The 23,547-nt window shown below is 38.5% G+C and overlaps 1 protein-coding gene across 1 annotated transcript in view; it reads left to right on the forward strand.

Annotated features, from left to right (window-relative positions):
* The window catches only part of VWA3A (von Willebrand factor A domain containing 3A), a gene marked incomplete at its 3' end in the record, with an annotated part of 23,597 nt that extends 2,939 nt beyond the window's left edge, over window positions 1–20,658 (forward strand). Inside the window, exons 6-32 of the mRNA XM_009083224.1 lie at window positions 265–363; window positions 1,144–1,250; window positions 1,549–1,674; window positions 2,182–2,290; window positions 2,676–2,741; window positions 3,205–3,327; window positions 4,564–4,702; window positions 4,787–4,890; window positions 5,137–5,217; window positions 6,232–6,326; window positions 7,254–7,373; window positions 7,719–7,793; window positions 8,621–8,765; window positions 9,695–9,893; window positions 10,303–10,373; window positions 10,880–11,035; window positions 12,699–12,789; window positions 14,192–14,302; window positions 15,392–15,489; window positions 15,640–15,792; window positions 16,430–16,538; window positions 17,211–17,355; window positions 17,816–17,960; window positions 19,005–19,156; window positions 19,421–19,547; window positions 20,142–20,239; window positions 20,595–20,658. Of these exons, the coding sequence (XP_009081472.1) occupies window positions 265–363; window positions 1,144–1,250; window positions 1,549–1,674; window positions 2,182–2,290; window positions 2,676–2,741; window positions 3,205–3,327; window positions 4,564–4,702; window positions 4,787–4,890; window positions 5,137–5,217; window positions 6,232–6,326; window positions 7,254–7,373; window positions 7,719–7,793; window positions 8,621–8,765; window positions 9,695–9,893; window positions 10,303–10,373; window positions 10,880–11,035; window positions 12,699–12,789; window positions 14,192–14,302; window positions 15,392–15,489; window positions 15,640–15,792; window positions 16,430–16,538; window positions 17,211–17,355; window positions 17,816–17,960; window positions 19,005–19,156; window positions 19,421–19,547; window positions 20,142–20,239; window positions 20,595–20,658 (3,108 nt within the window). The remainder of the gene's footprint in view (window positions 1–264; window positions 364–1,143; window positions 1,251–1,548; window positions 1,675–2,181; window positions 2,291–2,675; window positions 2,742–3,204; window positions 3,328–4,563; window positions 4,703–4,786; window positions 4,891–5,136; window positions 5,218–6,231; window positions 6,327–7,253; window positions 7,374–7,718; window positions 7,794–8,620; window positions 8,766–9,694; window positions 9,894–10,302; window positions 10,374–10,879; window positions 11,036–12,698; window positions 12,790–14,191; window positions 14,303–15,391; window positions 15,490–15,639; window positions 15,793–16,429; window positions 16,539–17,210; window positions 17,356–17,815; window positions 17,961–19,004; window positions 19,157–19,420; window positions 19,548–20,141; window positions 20,240–20,594) is intronic.
* Window positions 20,659–23,547: the final 2,889 nt, after the last annotated feature.

Raw genomic sequence — 23,547 nt, forward strand, 5'->3', positions numbered from 1 at the left:
CTTCTCTTTTTTCCTTTCTTCCTTCTTTCTTCTTTCCCTTTTTCCTTTCCCTTCCTTCTTTTTGCTTCCCCTTTCTCCTCTTTCCTTCCCTTTCCTTACCCTTCTTTCCCCTCCATGACTTTGTCACTGTCTCATCTTTATGCTAGAAAGCTTAAAATGAGAATAAATACCTAATACTTGCTTTTAAAATGGTTTTATACAGAACAAACAGTAAACTTATTCCAATGTAGCTGAGCTAATATTTACAATGACTTCCCTTTTCAGGTGTTTGGTGTTATAAAAGGAACCAAAGTTGCACTTATGGTTGATGTGTCACATCTGAGTCCTGGCCCCACACTGTTGCATTTCCAGAGGTACCTTCTGGTAAGTAATGACAAAGCAAACTTTGGCAATTCTAACATGCTAATGTAACTCAAGCCAGGAACCAAGCAGGAAAAAAATCTGCTTAAATTCATTATATACAATAACATAGAAATTTTCTGCTATAGAAAAGGATTTTCTAAATGTCTTTGAAAGTGTTTTTCCCCAAAGAAATTTGTTATTTATTGTGTTCTTTATTTCAATAAAGTTTGCAGTCAGCAAGGAAGATACAATGTAGCTGTTTTACTGTCTACACTTGACACTTGGTACAATTTAATTTCCCACATTCAGGAATTATTTAATATTGATTTATAATATCTGCATTTTTCATTTGTGTGTTTCAAATGAAACTCCTTCAAGAAAACTCAATTTTCATGTAGTCTGGTTTGCTTGATATCTGAGCTGTTGTTTAGCCTTAGCCATGAATATGTACTGAGCATCTCTTAGTAATTGCTTGGTGGGTGAATGTGCTTATTCTAGCTCAGTATTGTTTCATGTGCTCATCAGTTGAAGAGAAAACTGATACTAGCACAACAAATATGTGGCTCCTGCCACATTAACAAATGGGTTGGAATCCCATAGGTTTGCAGGTTTTGTCTCTGTACTCCTTAACAAATATTTCAATCTGTGTGAGTTTTTCTTGGAAGCTTTTCTCAGTGGTAGCTGAAAATACTGCTACTGTTGCCAGCTATTTTCAGGAAATGACTGGTTTTAGTCTTTTACATGCTAAGCCTATTAGAAGCAGCATGGAGAGTAATGCATTCACAATGTTTTATTTCTTAGTGCTTGCTAGATGAGCAGCTTTGTTACAAGAAGCAATTGTACTGCCTCTCCTTCAGTACAGAAATTTCACCACTGTGGGAGAGCCCCAAACCCATCAATATTCATGTGTAAGTAAGTTTATTTCTCTGGAAAATAAAGGTGTTTCAAACAAGGTCTCCATTTAATTAGACCAATCTCCTGTAGGTAATAGTTTTTCACCTTGTGCCTGCAGTGATTTTAAGAGGGGAGAAAAAGCAATGAATGTGATTTGTGGTCAGTGATTTCAAGCTGGTTGTTCGTGTGGAAAATATCTTAGCAGCTCCTGTGATTCATGACCTATCGTAATTTTCATATTCATAATCTTCATGATCTATCTTATTTAGCACCTGCATGTTAAGCCTACATATTCCTTCTTTTTTTTCCTAGGCTACATGAGGCAAGACAGTGGATCCAAGAACTGGAGCCTGGTCAAGGCTGCAATTTGCTGAAAGCCTTAAAGCATGTCCTTACAGTCAAAGAACTGAATTCCCTGGTTCTTGTTGTAGGAAGCTGGTAAATTCCTTGTCTGCCCTAACAACCAGCTTTAACTTGGGTACAGAACTGGTACATGAAACTGAACTTGATACAAAAGTAAATAGAAAATTTGAGATCCAGGTTTTACGTATTTTTAGTTCATGCCATTGAATTCCTTTATTTATTCCCTCTTTTACTCTTTACGAATCTTCTCTTTTCTGATATAAAACTACAATTTTCCTTTGCAGTAATCTATTGAGAGTCTTCCAGGTCTAGTCTTACAGCTAGAAAAATCCTTCAGAATAGAATCTTAGTGCTTTTGGTATCATTCAGGTTTTCAGGACTGAACCAAACTCCAGTAGTGGTACCTCATAATGGTTGAAAGTGAGAAAGTTCAGGTTATGCTTAATGACTGAATCATTCCCATGATTTGTTATTTCCTTCTCACTTTGGTTTTTCCCCCCCTGACTCCTTCAATATGGCCTTCTTTTCCCTCATTTGATTGCTGCCATCATTAATACCTTTTTTCTTTACTTTTTCTATCAGCCCTGATCAGTCTTTGGAAATATTGTCTGATTATGCTCAGCAGTGTATGCTGGGGAGAAAACTGCAGACTCACACTGTTATATATGATTGCAGCAATCCTGCTGCTCTTGTAAGTAATTCTGTTAATTTCCTTAAGTGTCCTGTCACTTGTTTCCTATTCAACTGCAATGTCTTCTCTCACCACCTGTAGGGAAGCTAACCTAGTCATTAAAGGGTTCTTGATCTAAAATTGTATTTTCTTTAGAGCAGTTTTGCACACATGAAAAAAATTTGTTTGCAGTATCATCTTGTAACTTTCTTTACTGAGTTTTTCAGCCCTATTAAAATCAGACTGGAAAGCCAATGATGGAAACATAGTTACTTTGGCTTTCTCATTAAGTGTACCTCAAAGATTCTTTTTCTGTCTCTAATTGAGAATTGAATACCAACAACCCACTTATCTAAAGAGGTTACCAAATCAAAGTAACTGCTTTTCTTCCCATTCCCATCTGTAGGCAGTTCTGAAGAACCTTGCTGGAGCTGTAAGAGGCAGTTATCACTGCTACTCTTCAAAGGAAGAGGTAGGTGACAGCCAGAGAGGCAAACCATTTTTCTCTCTTTTTGAGCATTCTTCACTTTGAGATTGCAAGCTAATTATCTTCTGAGTAGAAGTTGACAGCAAGACTTGGAGCCTGAAGTCTCTGCCATATAAGTGCTGAGGATGTGGTCAATAAACCTGTGGTGAATTCTTTCTGCAAATGCAAATATTTCCAAAAAGTGCAATAAATTTTGGAGATATTGTTTACTGACTTAGAGCTGATGAAAGCTGTGGCTTATTGTAGACTGGTTCAAAATAGAAAAGTAATATCTTGTTTATAAAATTATGACTAATTTCCGTGCAGTGCATTGGATACACTTGCACTCAATTCTGCTATGTTGGGCAGTCTTGTGTAGGTATGTGCGCATCAGAGCAAGAAAGTTGAGTTGAGTTGGTGTTTGACTAGTTGTTGACTTCCTTTTCTCCCTTTGTGTTTATATGTGCAGAATTTTGATAGCAGTGATTTTCATCTGCTACTTCAGGAATTCCAGAAGGCTGAAGACCTACTGAAGAGCATCAAACAGGCTTCTCAAAGAACTGGTGGCTCACCAAGTAGTAGAACAGCAGATGTATGTGTCTTTTTCATTCCAGATGTACTTTGAAGAAGTGTTAGAAATCCTGAGTGTGCACAATATGAAAAAAATGTATGTGATTAATCCGGTATTTTGATTAGTGAACTGTGAATATTCTGTGTTGAGCTTCTCTTGTAAGAGCAAATTAAGGCCAAACCAGTAAAGGAGACATTTTGCTGAACATTCTCCCAAATGCATGAAAAGAACATTGTATTGTGATAGTAATGGAAATCAATGGAATGACTAGCCTAGCTGTATGCATGACCATTTAAATGAAGTTCCAACAGTCCTTTCAGTTGGTAAAACAATACTTATTCCTACATGATTTAGATGGACATTTAAATCAGTTACAAACTCGTAAGGGCTTGTCTAGATCTGTTCCTGGAGTTGCAGTTAGGGAGCTACAGCCTGTGTGTTGCACATCTGTCCCTGTGTTGGTCCTATCTTGCCATGAGGATTTGGCATCATTTATTCTGTAACACTTCTCTTGGTAATGTTTCTATTTTATGCTTTACTGGGCCAATATACCAGAGGTCCAGTGAATCATTTTTGAATAGCATTTCTACTTCTGATACCCATACATACAGATTTTTTCCTTCTCTCTTCCAACCTCATAGTTCCTAAGGACTGTGTAGAGTACACATGGAGCAGAAGTCGCCCTGAATTGACTAAGGAGGTTCTATAACCCAAATAAAACATGTCACAGCAGCAACTTACTAGTCACAGTTTCTGTCTAAGAAAACACCACAAACTGCTGTCCATTCATCAAACAAAGATCTCTCACCCCTTGGTGAAGTAAAAGAATACTAGTGCCCCACTGGAGTTTTTATTTTGTTTCCATTGGTGTGAATGAAGGTAGAATGTGCTTCATTTGACTCTCTGTATGGTGCAGGTAGAAAATAGAGCAGTCAAGATTTGATCTATGTGTAATGAAGATCCTTTTCCTTAGAGAAACAATTGTCTGTTTTCCTGCCAGTATTTATAACCAGGATGTTTTCATTCCTCTGTGGGTTTTTGCATTGTGGCAGACACAGTGCAGATAGCAGAACATTCTTCTCCAGCCCCATTTTTAGGAGGACCAATGATAACTGTTTTCAAAGTGTTTTGCTTGTTGAAATCCCAGCACTTCACTTTTAATTATGTTCACCAGTATTTCATGCGGGATAGTCTTACTTGAGGGTAAAAAAAGATGATACTAAGATTTGCAAGATCTTTTCTTTAAATCCATTTTAGGTTTCTACAGAATTTACAAATCCAGCACCTTCCAGCTTCTTCCCAAAGCCTCCAAAGCAGGAAGGACCATTAGCCATTCAAACCCCATGCATCTTGGCCAAAACCTCAGCAGACTGGTTAAAGACGTATGGATTGAAAGGTAGCACAGAAAGAAAGTTTAACAGGTATGATACATGAATTACAGACAATGTGTTTTATTTAATATATTTGTTTGTTTCTATAGCTAAAAAGTTAAACCTCTATCAAGTTTTGGCTCCCAATGCTTACTCTCCTGTGGAAGAGTTTGTACCTATTCTTAAAAAAAGAGTGTCATCAACTCTGCATGAGGTAAGTGATGAGGAACTTTATTTTTCCCTGGGTTTGCTTTTTTTTTTTCCTTCCTATTGCTCCATTTTTCTAGTTAAAGTGAGTACTTTATAAGTCAGTGAAATTATACAGGCTTTGACTGAAATTTAAGTCACAGATCCAAATCAAATACTTATGCTGTTCTTAAGAATGGTGCAGGAAGAAATCCCATGTTAGTGTAGCTTATTTGCTTCTATAAACAGCTAACACCATTATTTATCCTCCTAGAAAGTGATGATGCAGTTGGAGTGGTATAATGGAACTGTGAAAAATGTCCACATTGACCTGCCAGTATTGTATAACTATCAGGTGAGTTGTCTATAGTGATGTGGCCTTGTCACGGCTGGATTACCATCTCATTATTCCGCATTAATTGTCTTCTTCCATAAGTACTGCAGGGATTCATGTGCAGAGAGCTGTCCAGGTAAGTCTGCAGCCACTGAAATTCCTACAGGCAGCAGTGGTTCTTGAGGAGTTCTCCCTAAATCAGAATGCAGATCATCAGGGAGTGGAACAAGTTTAAGGAAATAAAAGCTGTTTGGGGATATTTGCAACCAGGGTGTGTTTGCTAAGGGTCTATTAGCTCTTTTTCTTTTCTCTCTCCTCTACCACTCCATTAACAACCCTGAAAAAGTGCTGTGGGAATGTTTCCAAGCAGGACAGATATTTCTTTAGAATGGGAGGGATTTAAAATCTGTGCAACTCCAGAAAGGAGAGTGTAAAGTGACTGACAGGAAAGCAGCTTCTGTGACTCCTTGCCCACTGGTAGATGCTCCTGTTTTGTGCTCCAAAATGCTAAATTAGAGCTGCATTTCTGAGTTCAGTGGCCTTTCCTAGCCTGATATTCCCTCCTACAATGCCTGCACATAATTGCCAAGGGCATGTTCTACAGAGTTTGGACAAACTGCCTTAATGTCCAATCAATACTGTGTTAAAGACTGATATGTGTTTGAAATTACTGTGTTTATTTTAAATGGTGTGTTTTGCGATGAACGCTGCCTAAAAATGCTATTGAAGGAATGGTAAGCTTGCAAGAACTTTTTTTTCTTCTTTAATATGCTTGACCACTATTTTGGATGTGCTAGCAAGGGGAAAAGTGGAGTGCTTAAACCTTAGACTCTTCGTTGCTTTTCTGTCATTGTATCTTTTTCTCCTAGACTGTATTCTCTTATCTTTTCTAAGAATGAAATGCTGCTGCCAATGAAGAAAATAATTAATTTTTTTTCATCGCTATGCTTTCATATTACTTCTGTATTAAAGAGTTGGCAATAAAAGACTTGAGCTTTTTAATTTCAGCTTAAATTTTCTCTATTTCATCCTTAGAAACTCCTTGCTGAAATGGTAAGGATCTATGAGAAACGAATTGCCTGGCTGTCTGCTGCTAGCAGAAGAATATGGGGAAGTGTTTGTGAAAGGAGGTATTGTATTTGACAGCCTTTTTTTTGTGTGTGTGAGATTTCAAGTCTTCACCTAATTATGTGTTTGGGGATGATGTTTAATTACATTGTATCTAAGCCCTTACCCAACCTCAATTGCACAATTGCTAGGTTGGTCCTTTTTACAAACCTTGAATGTGATGTTTCAGACAAGAGGAACATAGCTGAGGCCACTGTTCATGGAGATCTCCTTGTTCATTGGTTAAGGATTGAATTAGCCCATCTGGCCACTACACTGTGCTGGAACTCATGTTCCACTGACTGTCCATCACATCTGTGATTGTTTCCATAACCACTGCTCCTGGGATATCCCTGTCCATTAACTGCAACCATCCTGCATTGTCTCTACAAGCAAGGCTTAACACTGACCCTGTTGGAGAAGGTCATCATTAACACTTTTTCTCAAAAGATGTAACGTGCCAGATAACATCAATCAGTCCATACCTGAGCAACCAGGCTGGCACTGAGCTGCTGGGAGAAAACTTAGCATTTCTCTTTGGAGCAATATTACATATGTTCCTGGAATGATGGCTGGGGGAAGGACAGTGAACAATCAAGAGCTCTTCTCACTGGCTAACATCCCCACACCTCAGATAGGTTTTAGATGCTCAAATACAGAGAAGCAAGAGGACCTGGTTAGGTTTCAGCAGCCATTATGGCACTGCATGTTGCCCGTCCCCTGATTATTCCACAGTTTAAGAAAGACAAAAGTTTCCATTACCATTACTATTTTTCTAAAATCTCATCCTGTATTTTGAAGAACTGTTTTAAATACAGATTCAGTGTTTATACATTTTGATCCATACGTAGAAGTTATTTTCCCTGGCAAGTTCAGTGCAGTGAAGATAAAAATACATGATTCAATAAGATTTTTTCCTTTTTTTCATGAATAACATATTTCTTATATAGGGTGGTAATACTTGTTGACATATCAGTGACAAACTCTGCATACATCAACCACATCCAACATTCTATGCGACTTCTACTTGAGGAGCAAATGGCAAACAAGGATTACTTCAATATTATAGCGTAAGGAACTAGTTAAGATTCTTTTTTAATACTTGTAATGCATTGCAAAGAGAGAACTGTGCTGAGAGATTGGAGGTACTAATGGGCATATTTGACATTTTTAATTGCATTTAATGTTTTCTAGTGAAGTAATTACAAGAGTAGCACTGATTTGTCTTTATTGGGTGAGCACATGGATCAGATGCATGGAGACCAGATTTAGGTTTAGGGTGGTAGGCTCACTGGAACTGATTGCATCATACCTGTAACAAATACTTTCCTGCTTTATTGTCCATAACATTATGAATCTTTTTGGTGTTCTAACCCATAATCTGAAAATTAATTGCTGTTGTCTTTCCATGAAAGATTTGGGAGTGACATTGTGCCGTGGCAGCAGGAACTGGTTCCTTGCCAACCAGAAAACTTAGAAGAGGCTTGGAGGTAGGATTCAGTAACTACCCCATGTAGGTGAATTGCTCACAGGTGCCATGAAACAGATAGAACAGAGAACAATTGTGAACAATTAAAAAAAAATCTCAAGGTTTATTGTATTGCAAAAATGTTCTACACTGATTGTTCATGGTGCTCTGTTGTGAAAACACCATTGTTTAAGATGACTTTGTACTTCATATGTATACACAATATATCCATGCACTGATGCAGAGGTGTAAGAAATGCACAGGTCACATGAAGAATTGAAAACTGCTTCAAATACTACTGGGATGTGAAAGCTAAACTATGGGGGTTTTGCCTGGATACTTTGGAAAAAAACCCCCAGATTTCTGTGTGTGGAGTCACACCCTCAGTGTTTTCATTACACCTCTGATTTAATTTTTATTTCTGTAAGTTCTGCTGTATAACATTTATCCACATGAAATTGAGAGAGAATTCTTTCCTCTCTATGCTCTGTATTCTGCCTTAAAAATGGATTTACCATGGTGGCAGTACAGAAACTAGAACAAATAATCTAGGCCATTATATCATAGAATTTAGGGGTTGGAATGGACTTTACAGATCATCTAGTCACAACCCCCTGCCCTGGGCAGGGACACCTCTCACTAGATCAGGTTGCTCAAGGCTTCATCCAGCCTGGGCTCAAACACTGCCAGAGTCAGATCAACCATCACATCCCTGGGCAAAATCTGGTTTTGCTCTCTATCTTTCTTAAAAGTTTTAGACTCCACTGCAATGTTATTTAAGCTTCTTAATTCTCTTTATTGCTGTAAGCAGAAACAAGAGCTTTTGTTTCTTCACCCTTTGAACTGCAGGTGGGTGTTGCGCTTGCAGTGCAAGGGCAGTAGAAATTTCATGAGTGCACTCAGGAGAGCTGTGGAAGTAGACTTCAAAGACAGAGATAAACACACATCACAAGGACTTTACCTGCTGACTACTGGAATACCTGATCAGGAAACAGTAAGTATCCTCATAGGTTTTGCAACTCTTCTGTAAATTCCTATCAGAATTAATCTCAACTTTTATTTTCTTTCCCTTGTTTTTCCTCTCCTTTTTTCCCTTTTGGCTAGTCATCCTAGCTCATTGGCAGAATGCTCCTCCTTTACATGCCTAAGGCAGCACAACTGTCAGGAGCACAAACTTCTGTTTCTGCAGTTGCTATTCATGTGTTTGGGGCAGCAATTATTAATAATGTGTGAGCCATAAAAAATCCAAAACATGCTTTAAGGATTCCTTTCCCACTCCAGCTCTGGCCATCATTTCACTGCACATTGCTGAGTCTGAACAAGGCAACTTTGAGTTTTCATTTGGGATCATTTGGATGTAACTCATGGGAACAAAGACACAAATAACTTTACAGTGGAACTCCATAGTACACTATGTAGAGGCAGCTCCTGTTTTTAATAACTGTACTCCCTTGCTTGGATACCTCTTTGTAGTGCATGTGCTCTGTGGCTGCTAAGCCATATGCACAGCCTAGAGTTTCTGATCACATGTGTACTGTAAGGTGTCTCTTGCTTATGTTATCAATACTCTGGAAACTCTGGGCAAAACTGGGAAACCATTAAAAGCCAAATGAATAGTTTCATCTCTAGTACTTTGCTTCAGTGCATGGCTAAGTTGAAGTCCATGGTCTCTTCTTTGGTTCTCATAGCTACCCTATCTCACTTCTTGCTTGCAGTAGTGCTGTTGCCATTGCCACTAGCTGTAGTGGCAGTTATTGTGTCTATGCATGAATCAAGGAGGTATTTGTCCACTCAGTGTATGTTCCTGCACTGAATTGCTCAGATTGTGTGCAGGATTTGTACATCAGTTGAGGAACCAGTGGCGTAGATGGAAGCTTCTCTGAGGTAGAGTCACTACTTAGGGATTTTTTCTCTGTCTTACAGCACACAGTCAGTGCTTACGTGGCTGAGGTTTGCAGAGGTTTTGATTTACAGCTTCATGTCTGTCTGTCCAGTGTAATGAAGGACATTGACTCCACTGGGATTATTCCAGCTCGCTATGCTAACCCGACAGAAACTGCCAATGCCTTTAAAGAAATAGTGCAGGCAGCCAAGGGGAGATTTCACTGGTTTGGAGAAGCAGGTATGTGGAAAGGACAGTTGCTGCATGCTTCTTTGTAATTAATGAAGTAATATTTATTCATGCCTTTTTGCTCCCAAATCATGTAGTTTACTTTTTTCTAAGGATGTGAGAATGCTATACCAGCCCTGAGATAAAAACACAGGTTGTAGATTTATTGAGACTTTCAGTTGCATTGCAGAATATTATACTGCAGGAATTTGATTTTTTTCTATTTGAATTCACCATTTTCTGTTAAATGTTTTTCAAGATGTGCATTTAAAACACAGTTACTAACATGGTAGGTCCAGAGACTTGCAGGAGACAAAGTCTTCTTGATATTTGGCATATTCTGCAAATTGTTGTACATTTTAATATATATATTTTCTACACTTTAAAACTCCACACTGATTAACATCTCATTGATTATCAGGTGTTTTTGAAAGTGATGATATCACTCATATTGTGTCTGAAATGGAAAAAGCAAACAATTACTCCCAAAAGGTATGACTTACATATAATTTTTAACATTTTGTATTTGTTCATTAAAAAAACCCAGTTGTTCAGCTGGCAGTGCAGGAGATTGGACAAAATGAACAACCTTGTAAGATAGCCTGGAATGGTCTAACATGTGAGAATAGTCACCAGAGAGTAAATATGGAAATTGTTTTTTGAAGAAGAGTCAGTGGATATTCAATGCCTTATTAAAGTTTTTGTTATCATTTAACAGTTGCCTCTATTTGGTTCATCATCTCCAATTTGCTCTGGCATTGGTACATATACTGCTGCCTTTTTTTTGGAATGTTTGCTCAGAGCAGGAACAATTTCTGTCCGGTGTGTTTAGCAAGCACAGCACAAAGAGGTTTCTCTTCAGTTAGAGGTGTTAAGCATTATCAGATTAATAAATCTGATATGAATGTAATGTATTATTGAAGTAATATATACAAACTAGCTGATTTACTTACATTTTACATATATGAACTACTAAACAATGTGAATTTCCATTTCAGTGTGCTTTCCTTGTGCAATCCTTGAAGCAATGTTCAGGAAATCAGTCTGTGAATCCATTACCAGAAGGAGACTCAAATGTGCTTATGAAGCAAGACAAAAGAAGGCCCCAAAAGTTGCCATCTCCTAAACCCACAGCTCTGAGTCTGGCTAGAATGGTTTGAAACGATCCCATTTTTAATATGCTGTGTGTTAATTAGAGATCCTACCCAGCTATCATATGCTGCTCTTTATGAGAGAAGTGCTCAGCGGAAAATCTGAAGGAATTAAACCAGCACTGTGATAGTACTCTGAATTTACATTTGCATTCAAAATGCTGTGTCTACCCAAATTGCATCTCATTAACTCCTGCTAATTAATTGCAATGGAACCACACTATGATTCTAAAGGTGTTTAAATAATCCTTTCTCTGACCTTAAAAATGTAATGTTCGATGAAAACAAAGACAAAGCAGAAATGTTCTTTACCAAATTACATCTATTTTACAAGTCCTCCTAGAAGGTGCTGAATTTGATGGTGTTCTGCTCATTTACAGCTGAGACAGCTGCAGCTCAGTAGCATCTTTGGCCTCACAGAGAGCCAGCATAAAGCAAGAGCAGGATTCAGGATTTGTTTCCTGCCCTCTGTGCTTTTTCCATGGAGCTACACTACTAAGTCCTTTGGGATTTTGTTAATGTTTTGTCAGTTTTGGCTGTGCAGACATCTGGTTTGGGTGGGTGTGCAAATGTGAAAGATACCTAAAGGGCCAGGGCCTACCACTTTGGTGTGCAAATGACTAGATTCCTGTTGCAGAGGATGTACTTAACCTTTTGCCTGGAATTTTCAGGTCTCATCTTTGAAATGGGAACAGCATTGTAGGTGTGGGAGTTTAGGGAACGGAACAGGAAGTGTGGGAATGTTGCAAAGACCTTGTAGGTAAGGTGACCAGGTCTTCTATGCTGTTTTATCAAAAGTAGCCTTTTTAACACCTCTTCACAAATGCAGGGAAATAGTAATTGCTCAAAGGTGACTCCCTAGCACAGTTTTGCAGGGATTAAACTTGTAGAGAACTGGCACAGTCTGTAGATGTTTGGTGATATTCATAGCGGAGCTGTATTGTTGCAAAGACCTTGTAGGTAAGGTGACCAGGTCTTCTATGCTGTTTTATCAAAAGTAGCCTTTTTAACACCTCTTCACAAATGCAGGGAAATAGTAATTGCTCAAAGGTGACTCCCTAGCACAGTTTTGCAGGGATTAAACTTGTAGAGAACTGGCACAGTCTGTAGATGTTTGGTGATATTCATAGCGGAGCTGTATGTTAAATTAGATGTCAGTCACATGAAGGCTCAGTGTGACAGCAAAAGTCTTATCCTACAGTGGGGTAAGCAAGTGCTTGTGTTGTTTAGCAGCCTGCTCAGCCCCTAGAGGGATGAGCCATACCTAAAGGAGAAGTTACTGGGGTCTGCACTAGGTTTCCAGTGTTCAATAAAATGCTGAGGAAAATACCATGTACTGTATTCTATGACACAGTGCCATTTACCATACTAAACTGCTCCTTCAAGTGGCAAAAATAGTGCAAACTCTTCTGTCTGTAGATGTCAGTCTTCAGTTTTATGGCAGGAGATTAGATTGGCAAGATAATTAAAACAAAACAATTAGAGTTACTTAACCTCGCAAGAAACTGCAAATTAACCTGTTGTCATGGCAGTGTGCTGACTTGTCAGGAAAGCCAAGGTAAAGCAGGAATTAGAGAATAATGAAGGATGGTTCTAGTTTTGCATAATGCTGTTATGATCCAACTGAAACACTTCTTACTTTTCTTATTATTATGTGTGCTTTTAGGCTGTTAAAGACAACCATGGTGCAGAGAGAAACACTTCTGTAAGAGTACTGGCCTGGCGTCCTCCTAGTGCCAAAGCAGAAATTCCACCTGGTCTGTATGGATTAAGGGATTTTTGTCCTCAGTTTCTTTTGGGGTTTGCTTAAAAGACAGCATTTAAATTAGAGATTCAACTGAAGTTTTCAGAAACACCTGGAATTTTAATCTTCAATCAGACTGATAGAAAACATTGTGATTGTTTTGAAATTCACTTGGTGTGAGTTTTAGCTGTGAGGTATCTTACTTGCTTCTATGTGGGGCAAAGAAGGAACACTGCAGAGCTGTGTGATGATTTCCAGGAAGGAACAGTGCAGAGCTTTGTGATGATTTCCAGGAAAGAACACTGCACAGCTGTGTGATGATTTCCAGGTGATGTGGTTGAATACCTGTCCTGTATCAGGAAACTTCCAGTGTGTGTGGTGGAAAGAAGAACCATCCTTGTCCATACCTGAAACCATAGGAGGTTTATTATGTTATTAGTTCAACATAGACATCTAAACTAATGCTGTTAGATCCCATTGTAGTTAATACGCTGTTCCACTTGATTTATTTATCATCTAGTAATGAAGGGAAATTACAGCTGTCAAGTTGTGATTTCAAGGGAAATGACAAACGTCAAGTTATCTGAAGACTCTTCCAACTGTTCCTGGCATATGAAGAACTCTTAAATTAATACCAGTTACTGTTGGTCCCTAAAAGTCCAATTCATAGCGTCATCAGGGTTGGAAGAGATCTCTAAGATCATGAAGTCCAACCATTAACCTCTCAATGTTGTAACCCCTATACCCTAAACCATATCTTCAGTACCACATCCAGGCACGTCTTAAACACCTCCAGGGATGGTGACTCCACCACCTCCCTGGGCAATATGCCAGTGACTGAACACCCTAAAAGGGAAAACGTTTCTCCTAACATCCAGTCTGGCTCTCCCCTGCCTCAGCTCCATCCCCAGATGCACTGACAGCGCAGATACATTCATTTCTCCTCCAATTTTTTGCAATTTTACTGTGGTTTTTCTTTGCATCTTTGCTAACATCTATAATTTTTATTTGGTTTTTTGGCATTAAATTTGGGTCTTCAAATCTAGTGATTTACTGAAATTGAATTGCTGGTATGAAGCAGTGTTTACAAATCTGGATTCATATTTGCATATGAGGTGTTCTGTACAAGTTAATTGTGTTTTCCAACAAATATGCTTATTTAAACCCTTAATCTTCTCAAATTAACTCCTGTGACATTCTTCCTGATGGTAATTTATGCATTTGTGAAGGGTTTGGTTCCATTTCTAGAAAAGCAGCATAAGTAGTTCTGCAATTTGGATTTTTCTTAACCAGTATCTGAAAAAACGAATTGTTTATGGTAATAGGAATATCTGAAGTGAAGATCAGGGTTGCATGTAAGGGTTTAATCTAGCTGAAGTAAGTTAATGCATTTTTTCTTTATTATTTATTTGTAGCACGAGCAGTAAAAGAAAGGACTCAGACTGAGAGTACAGGAAAGCAGAAATCAGGGAAGCAGCCAGAGCTTTCTGTGTCGGTATTTTACACCGATAAAGGAAGAAATGTGGGTATGTGTTACCAGGATGGGATGGGTGTAGCCCTTTTCTTACCAGCATTATTGTTTTAGAATCACAGAATCAGCTGGATTAGAAAAGACCTCCAAGATCATCGAGTCCAACCCTACCGTGGTCACTAGGCCATGGCACTAAGTGCCACATCCAGTCTCGTCTTGAAAACCTCCAGGGATGGTGAATCCACCACCTCCCTGGGCAGCACATTCCAATGTCTGATTACTCTCTCCATAAAAAAATTTCTTCCTAATATCCAACCTAACCCACCCATGGCAGAGCTTGAGTCTGTACCCTCTTGTCCTGCTGCTGTTGCCTGGGAGAAGAGACCAACCCCCACCTGACTCCAACCTCCTGTCAGGGAGTTGTAGAGGGTGATAAGGTCTCCCCTGAGCCTCCTCTTCTCCAGGCTGAACACCCCCAGCTCCCTCAGCCTCTCCTCATGGCACTTGTGCTCCAGTCCCCTCATCAACCTCGTTGCTCTTCTCTGGACCTGCTCCAGCACCTCAGTATCCCTCCTGAACTGAGGGCAAAGAACTGAGCACAAAATAACACATTTAGAAACTGTCAGGATGTTAAGTCCCTGATAACCAGTTTGCTTCAAACAGTGAGAGGAAGGGAGTTGCACTTTTCCAAGAGTGGCAAGGGGGGTTGATTTAGGTGGGGGTGAGTGGCTCTTTCTGGCTTATTGGTTGCTGTTTTTGTAAAGTCCTTTGCGATCTTTTGGTCAAAGATGCTCTAAGGAAAATTGCTGTCATCATGGTTTAGATAACTACAGAAGATTTGGTTTGGAATTTTTCAAAGGTGTTAGATTTTAAAAAGAAGTTGGGGTTTTTTTTAGGTACTTTGATATATAGAATAGAGATATTAAAATAGATACAGATATTAGATATATAGAGATATCTTATATAAATAGGTATAGCTTCAAATGTGGAATTTCTTAGGAAATACTGGTCTGTGGGTTTGGAGATTTGGCACTTTGGTTTTTTTGGTTGGTTGGGTTTTGTTAATCACCAGTCATATGTGATTCAAAAGGGCTGTGATTTTTACCTAGAGCTCTCAGTATTAGCTGTTCATTTTCTTAACTAGGTACAGTCTATCAGAAGTATCCACAGATAAAGCGCATAAGAAAATCTGTTCCCTCTGTTACATTGCCAAAAGAAGAGGAAATCTGTTCAAGCAAAAAGGTATTTTTCTCCTTACTAAAAACCTGACATTTTGGAACTACCCATTGAATTAATGGGAACATGTTAATTGTGATTCTGTACAATGTATTATTACTTAAACTGTTCTAATATTTGCCCACAACTAATTGTTCCTTTTGTTTGTCTTACAAGTGGCTGACCAAATACAGTATTAAAAAGCTTAGACTGGAATTGCCCAAACTGATGTTTGGTCCCAGCTGTACACACCGAAACAAAACTGTGGAGATTCTGCACAAGAAAGTATCAGCAAAATACTGTTCTATCTTCCCTAGTGCAGAAATCAATGTAAGCTTTTGCAGATGGCATGTACCTACATCACTGAAAGGCTCTGTATTTGTTCTAGAAAATGCATGTTGGTCAATGTTTGTGGCTTGCTAGTGTGATGTTCCTCTGCTCTTCCCTGTGCTGTGGAAATCACTCTTCTGTTAGAAAGCTAGAGAAGGTCTTTAATTCACCACAAAAAACATTTGGTATGTTTGAAGTACAAACTGCATGGGATCTTTAGAGTGTTTAACATCTCTGCTCAAACAGTGTGGAAAATCATGTGTGAGTCAAAATGGGGAAATGGTGGAACTTGATTGGTTTGGTTTGTGCAATGACTGGGGAGAAGCACAAAAATTAAGTCCAGGGCATTATTGCTCTATTATATCTACAGAACTGTCATCAATAATGCAGCAGATGCACCTGTCAAATCAAATTGTCTAATTTTGTTGCCCAGCACAACTGGCTGAGATGAGCACTAGGTTTTGCTGATTTGGGTAACCAAGTTATTTAGCAGGAACAGAGTCACAGGATTTTTCTTACGCTATTTCATAGAGCTAAAGACAAAACCCCTCATCTAACACTAACATTGCATGTATAGCAGCTGAGCTATTTAGATTTCCTGAAGTAATATGCTCTTGTACAAACTGAATTTTTCCAGGGGGTTGTGAAACATCTGCAGTTTCAACCTAAAGAACTGGAAATGTACATGGAGCAACTGGAGCAGGTGCTGCAGCGCTATGTTCAGAGAATACAGTGGCTTCTGTCAGGTATTGTTGTGTATCTGTTGGTCCATAAAGCACAATTTAAGCATACATAAAATCTTCTTGTCTCCTGTTTTTCACAGAATAAATCCAAACCTCAAGTATGAACAAAGGTTATGTCTGTTTTGCATTTCGTTGACATCTCTGTAGCTGCTAAACATCTATTTGCTCTGAAGCAATTAGGGCTGTGATACAAGTTTTTGCTTTTTGCATGTTGTGTTCATGAATACAAGGTTCCTGGTGTCAAAGCTTTCTGTCAACAGAATATATACAGTAATATATACAAGGAAAATTGGCTTTTCTCTTTCTTTTGCTAAGAATGTGCCCTGCTTAGATGTTCAGCATCACTGCTGGTGAAAAGTGTTTTGATCCTTCTGTTGCTCATAAAGATCTTTGTTGGGAAACAGTTGAAATTTTTGCTGGTTGTGAAGTAGAAACTACAAATTATTTAATATGATTTGCTACAATTGGCTAGTAATTACTGCTTGTTAGTGCTAGATTTGAAATGGCAGAAGACTTTTTTATTGTTGTCCTTTTAACTACCTAGTTGCTGCATAGGTTAGCCTTAATTATGTGGAAATGTGCCCACAGTAACTCCTGAAGACTGAAGATTTACAATATGGTCAATAAAATAAGCCTTTGCAGTGACCCTTAAGCAGTTTCTATGTTCTGGCCCAGGAAGCCGAAGATTGTTTGGTACCATTTTAGAACGAAATGTCTGTGTGTTGATTGATACATCTGGTTCCATGGACCCACATTTGCCACATATCACGAAAGAACTGACCTCCCTTATCTGGGAACAGCTGAGGAAAAATGAAGTCAGGTATGGTGAATTACTGATAAAGACTGAAATGTGCACTGCTTGTTAGTATGTATTGAGATTGCTTAATAATTGCAAGTGATATAGTACTGAATCAGAGTTCAAGTAATTATTGAATTTTAAAGCATAATGTGAATGTGACATGAACTACTTTTTCTGTTCTTCTTCTAAACCAGTTTTTAGTTCTGTGTTCTGTAAGATCTGAGCCTCTGAGCTGTTTACCCTTTTGGACTCAGCATTCCCTTAGGTTTTTTGTTCATGCAGAGTGAGACACTGACTCTGCCAGAGTTGAAGACCTGAATCCAACACTAGGCTCTTGGGTTGGAGGTTTGTTTGAGTTTGCTGGGGGTTTTTTTATGTTGGGTTTGTTTAAATTTTGTATTTATTTATTTCAAAGCAGCTTATCCAAAGTGACTCATTGTATTGGTTAGGGTTACATGTACTGGGCTGTCTTTCTCCTCAGGTTTAACCTGCTGAGGTTTGCAGAGAATACAGAGAGTTGGAAGGACTATCTTGTAGAGGCAACTGATGAAACATGTCACGATGCTGTGCAGTGGGTTTCCAAATTCCATGCTCATGGTAGCACGTGCATACTTACAGCTTTACAGGTTAGTGCACCACAGCTCAGAGAAGACATTGTGCCTTGTGGTGATAAAACACTTCCACCTGACTGGTAGCATTTTAAGAAAATTATTAGGTCAAAGCATACAACATTTTTGTATGAAAAGCACTGAAGGGTTTGAAATCAAGCCACTGATTCTGCCCCCAGGACTCATAGATACTAGAATTAATTACTCACATTGAGTTTTAAAAAACATCAAATATCAATAGTTGGAATAATACTTATGCTCAGTGAATACTGGAGAGAGAAAATAGCCAGTTGCTTAAAATTACGTTTATGTACAGCTGTGACTGACCTGCTGCTCTGAGCCAAAAGGGATTTAAAGAAACAGTGTTTGTTGGTATCACATGGGCTTGGAGTACAGCTCTCCATCTTCAGTAACAGGTGAAGAAACTTTTCTGCTGTAGAAAGTCTCAGTGTAAAAATTCACTAGTAGTAAAAATTTAAAAGAGACTGAAAGAGCTTGAAATTTCATGAAATATAACATTTTAATCAAAACAGAAATGTGGCTTTAAAAGTGATTCTTCTTTCAGACACCCTTGCACAATCTCCATATGAATTTTATGGAATTCATCATGGATCAAATCCAGTAGAACTGCATGGCATGTCTCCAATACAAAGATGTCCACTGAGTCAACTACTGTAGCAAATTTTCATAGTACAAAAAGTCCAAGCCCTAGTGAGGCTGATTTTCAGGTATTAAACACCTTTAACTGCCACAAAATGTTATGTAAAAATCTTTTGCCAGCAGTTTTCCAAAACCAGTCAGTTTGCTCACTTCAGTGAGATGGTTTTTGATGATCATCTGCTTACGAATACATTGTCTTATGCAATAAACTTTCTACTTTATCTTTCAAATTTATATCCTTGACCTCTATCATACTTGGTGGAAAGGAAAGGACAACACTAAGCTGATTGATGATGTGGTAAATATAAAGCTACCTTAAATCACTGGAATGGTGTTTTTGTTCTGAAGTATAACATTCCATATAGATGTACTGATTATTTAAGCTTACTTTCTGCTTTTCAGAAGGCCCTTGGTTTCCAAGGAGTAGAGGCACTGTATGTATTGACTGATGGAAAACCAGACACCAGTTGCAGTCTGATTTTGAAAGAAACCGAAAGTTTGAGAAAGAAACACGGCATTAAAATCCACACCATTTCTTTTAGCTGTGCAGACAGGTACATGATACTTTACAAGAACAACAAAATAACCTTTAATAGTTTATTTATTGTCAAAAGTCTGTGTTGCCAAGAAGGGAATGGAAAAGGTTGTTCTGACACAGGTAATTGCCACATGGCCTACATTTCATACAAAAGTTTATAGTCATATCCTCCAAACTGTTTGTTTTGATGTCATGTTTTTGAGGAGTTCTTAGAAATTCTTTTTCTGTTGCTTTGAAAGAAATAATTCTCATAAGTAACTTTGTACTTTTTTGTTGACAGAGGAGCTAAAGAATTCCTGAGGAAACTTGCTTCCCAGACAGGAGGGCGCTACCACTGCAGCTTGGGAGGAGAAGATGGACAATTAGCAGCACACAGAATGGTGACAGAAGGGATTGATGATGAAAATGTATGTTAAATGGATTGGTTTGGTTTTGTTTATTTCAGCTTAGTTCTTCATCAGTAGTCAAGCTGCAATTAAAAGAGAAAAATCATGAGGAAAAAAGAATAGAAGACTCATAAGATACTTCACATTGAAACCAAAAGGACAAATCCTAGTATCTGTCTTTGCCTTTCTGCTGGCTGCCTTGGTCAGCTGCCCAGACCCATACAAGGAGTGTACAGTGCAGTATAGGTTCTGAAAGAGAAGTGAAAAATGTGTCTTGTGTCTGGACACTGTGGTTTTTAACCTAACTTTAGCTTTTACTGTGCCTTCATACCTTTGCCACCTCATATTTCATTTAAGTAATTGTAAAATCCTCATAAAGTGTTTAGCATGTTAATCTTCCAGTGTGAGACCTCAATTTGCCACAGCAGAAAAATGTTAGTGAGCAAACCAGGTTCAACCTCGAGTTGCTCTGCTCTCCCTATGTAAGACCAAGACCTTCCCTGCAAGTAGATAGGAGTAGGGAAATTTAGAGCTTAGGCTCAGTTAATTAAGTTGGTAGAAACGGAAAATAATAAATAGATGCAAGTTAAAGTAAAATATTTTAACTGTCTTTAGGATCCAGTTTTCCCTTGCTTTGAAGGACATGATTTAAAGATACTTACTAAAGAAGCAGCAAAAGCTAGAAGTTTCTTAAAGCAGGCAAAATCTTTGAGGTGAGTATTTATCAAGAGTCTTTGTTTTTTTGATTTCCTGGAAGGAAGACAAGAATATCTGACTCCCAGTGGCTGCTACATAAAGAACAGAACTGGAGAATTTTCTAGACTTGGAGTGAAGGACAATTCAATTGTATTGATCATTATGTTTCATCATTATTATCCTTCCTGACTGCCAATCCAGAACTAGAAAGTACCATTTTGATAGTAATAGCAGGCAAAAGTACTTGCAAAGAGCTTTAAAATGCATTATACCTCCTCAATGGGAAGATTTTCTGTCACACAAGGACATGGCTAAACAAAGAAAAACTGCTGTAATTCTTTGGGGTTTGTTTTAATTCTTTCTCTCAAACAGATTATTACTTGAAAAATGGAATACAAACCAAAGGTACAATTCTGGCTTTCAAAAAAGTGCTCAGGTGAGTACTCACCACAAATAGATTGTAGTTTATATATTGTATCATGTATTTCAGTAGAAGTGTAATATTTCATAAGCCTAATGTTAAGTATATTCATTTCCAGCAGTGACTTCTTCCAAAGTTGAAAATGCATGTAATGACTTTAGTTCTTAGCTGAGCTAGTCCATTGTATAGCCCAATATAGCAAAAAAAACCTAAGAGAATGGGGTGAAAGGAGCAAGGTAGATGTGTATTTGTAGTTCTTAATTGCTGCATGATTTATCAGTTACATGAACAAGGCTGACTGCAGAAAGACCCCACTAATAGTAAAGAGCCTCAGCACACATAGAACTGTCTTTACAAAGCTGTGGGAGAGGCAGCTGGGCAAACTAAACTGCTCACAGAGCCAACCTGTGCTTTGAAATTGGCAAAGTAAAAATCACAGGGGAAGAGAAATTGCTGGGTGGAAGTACTTTCTCAGGGTTAAACAAGACAGCAGCATTTGTCACAGAGCTGTTTGGGGGAAAACATTGGACACACAGATGTCTGCAGAGAGTTGCACTAGAGAACATTGGCCTGCCAAGATATTCATCAAGGCATTGGGTAAGGCAGATATATAGCAAGAGTGTTTTTTAAATCTTTGTTTCTATAGCTGTAGTTTGTATTTTGGTTTGAAAACATTGCTCAGTCATTCAAAGAGGGGGAAAAAATTCCAGTCAGACCCACTGGTTAAGAACATTTGCTTCATGGAGAGTGGAACCTGGAGCCTGGTCTGGTGCCTGCAGAATTCAGCATTTAAGGGCTGATCAGTCAAGAGAGATGCTTGGAGAGGAAATTGATATATAACCATCCTGCAAGGAAGTTGTTGCTGGCATGCAGAGATAAAGGCTAGTGTTCCACAGCCACCTCTGTCTTTCAGCCTTCCAAGGAAAATTGTATTGCTTGCAAAATGTAGAGGAAGACAATCTTGGTAATGTACTTCAGAAAGTACATACCTAGCACTGTAGCACCATTAAACATGTAGGTAAGAAAGCTTGATTGACTTTCAATTCAATTTGTATTGTTTTTCCATTATCACTTTGCCAAGGGTGATGGTGAACCTATGCAGTTTATATATTCTGAGTTGTATTTTAAAAGCTATTCATGTGCTTCACTTGTAGAATTAAATTTTAGATGAAGAAAAGGTGCTGAAGAGGTTTGGAGTCATACCACTAGTCTCCTGCTTCTCAGTGTGCTTAAAGCTTCCAGCCTCAGGCAAAGAGAGAGATGTATTGTTGTCCCAGCAACTGGCAAGAGAAGAAGTTACAGATGATAAGTGCTGCTGACTTATTCCACTTGGAGACTTTGCAGGACTCAAGAGCCATTTGCATCTCCTGAGTGCCAGCTGATGGGGATGACTGGATATACTTTGATATGGGGGAGAGTTTCTTTTTTGTCCCTCTAGATTTTTTGTCTCTATGAAGAATTAAAAATTATTTCTATCATAAAAATCTCTTTTCAGTGTTGATTGCTCTGAAGCAGGTGACTCCTGCATTCCATGTTAGTATTATCCTACATTGGAATGCTGCAGCTAAACTGGTGCTCTGGGCTGTACATCACATGCTGTGATTTTATTAGTGTCTGTGTGTAACTGCTGAGATGCTTTGATATGAAAATGTTAATAGGATGAGTTACATTTCTGTTTGGGAATATAAATATTAGATAATGATCACTGCTAAAATGAGTGGATTTGTCCTAACAGAAATGATAAAACAGTAAATCAGGTGGGAAGGATGAGCTTTCTGTGTTGCCATGAACAGTTTTTTATTTGTTCCTTGGAGTATTTAAGAAATGTCATAATACTGTAGCATAGATTCTGATGTTCTTATAAAGGTCCTTTAGAAGAACTTAAAAGGAAATATACTTGTGCAGGTATGTTAAGTGTTCTCAGAGGCTCTTTGTGAAGTAAGATTGTAATACACATGTCAGATTTTGCAGATGTGGATAAGAATCAGAATATTTCGGTGTGTCATGTTAAATTGCAGTTGTCAAACCTCTCATTTACAGCCTTTTTCTCCCCTCTGTTTAATATTTGATGTTCCGAGATTTTACTCATTTAAAACAATTCCATTTACACAGTGTCTCCATAGGCTGATTGTCACTGGATCTAGGTAATCCTAAATTTGCATCAGCCTATACCAGTATCATCCCTCAGCTGTTTGTTTTGGCTTAGACTGATCTTTTGCTTCTGTGGACAGAGCAGAGCACATTTGTCTGGTTCCTCTGAAGCAGGTGTTGGGAATGCAGGAGTGTCTCCTCTGTGCTGGTGGTGTGAGCTAGATGTTTCCAAGCCTCCTGTTCAAGAAAGATGCACTGAAAAGTAAGGAACAAATGTTGCTGTTAGAATTTGTGTAACCACAGAAGCTACAGAATAATCAGGTGTTACAGCATTTAGCCATTACACCCATCCAAGTTCACTTCTTTTCCAAGTGTGTTCAGGCTGTGCACCAAAGCCTTGTTTTCTTGCAGGTCAGCCCTACTGCCTACTCAGAGCAGCTCTTCCTTTAAAATACAGATTCTCTCTCTTATTGCCTACCTGGAAACTCCCAATCCTATCTGCTCCTGTCGATCAGTGCTGCTTAGCCAGGAGAACATTTCAAGGAGATGGTTCAGCTGGGATGACCTGAGTAATCAAGTGCTCTGTTAGTGACTTCAGTGTCCATCTGTCAGGTATATGTCATTTGCTTTCCTGGTTTTTGCTTCCTGGAATGCAATTTGCTATACTCAAGACATAATATAATAGACCAAGATGCATATTTTTCTGCCAGCTTGTTTGTAAGTCATGTCATTGCTCTGACTCACTGAATATGTTGATTTGTGTGCAATGCATTAAAGACAAATGGCTAAATGTTAGGGTTTGGTAGGAGCTCC

This window comes from Acanthisitta chloris, unplaced genomic scaffold (assembly GCF_000695815.1).
Source record: "Acanthisitta chloris isolate BGI_N310 unplaced genomic scaffold, ASM69581v1 scaffold45499, whole genome shotgun sequence".
In the NCBI taxonomy this organism is placed as follows: domain Eukaryota; kingdom Metazoa; phylum Chordata; class Aves; order Passeriformes; family Acanthisittidae; genus Acanthisitta; species Acanthisitta chloris.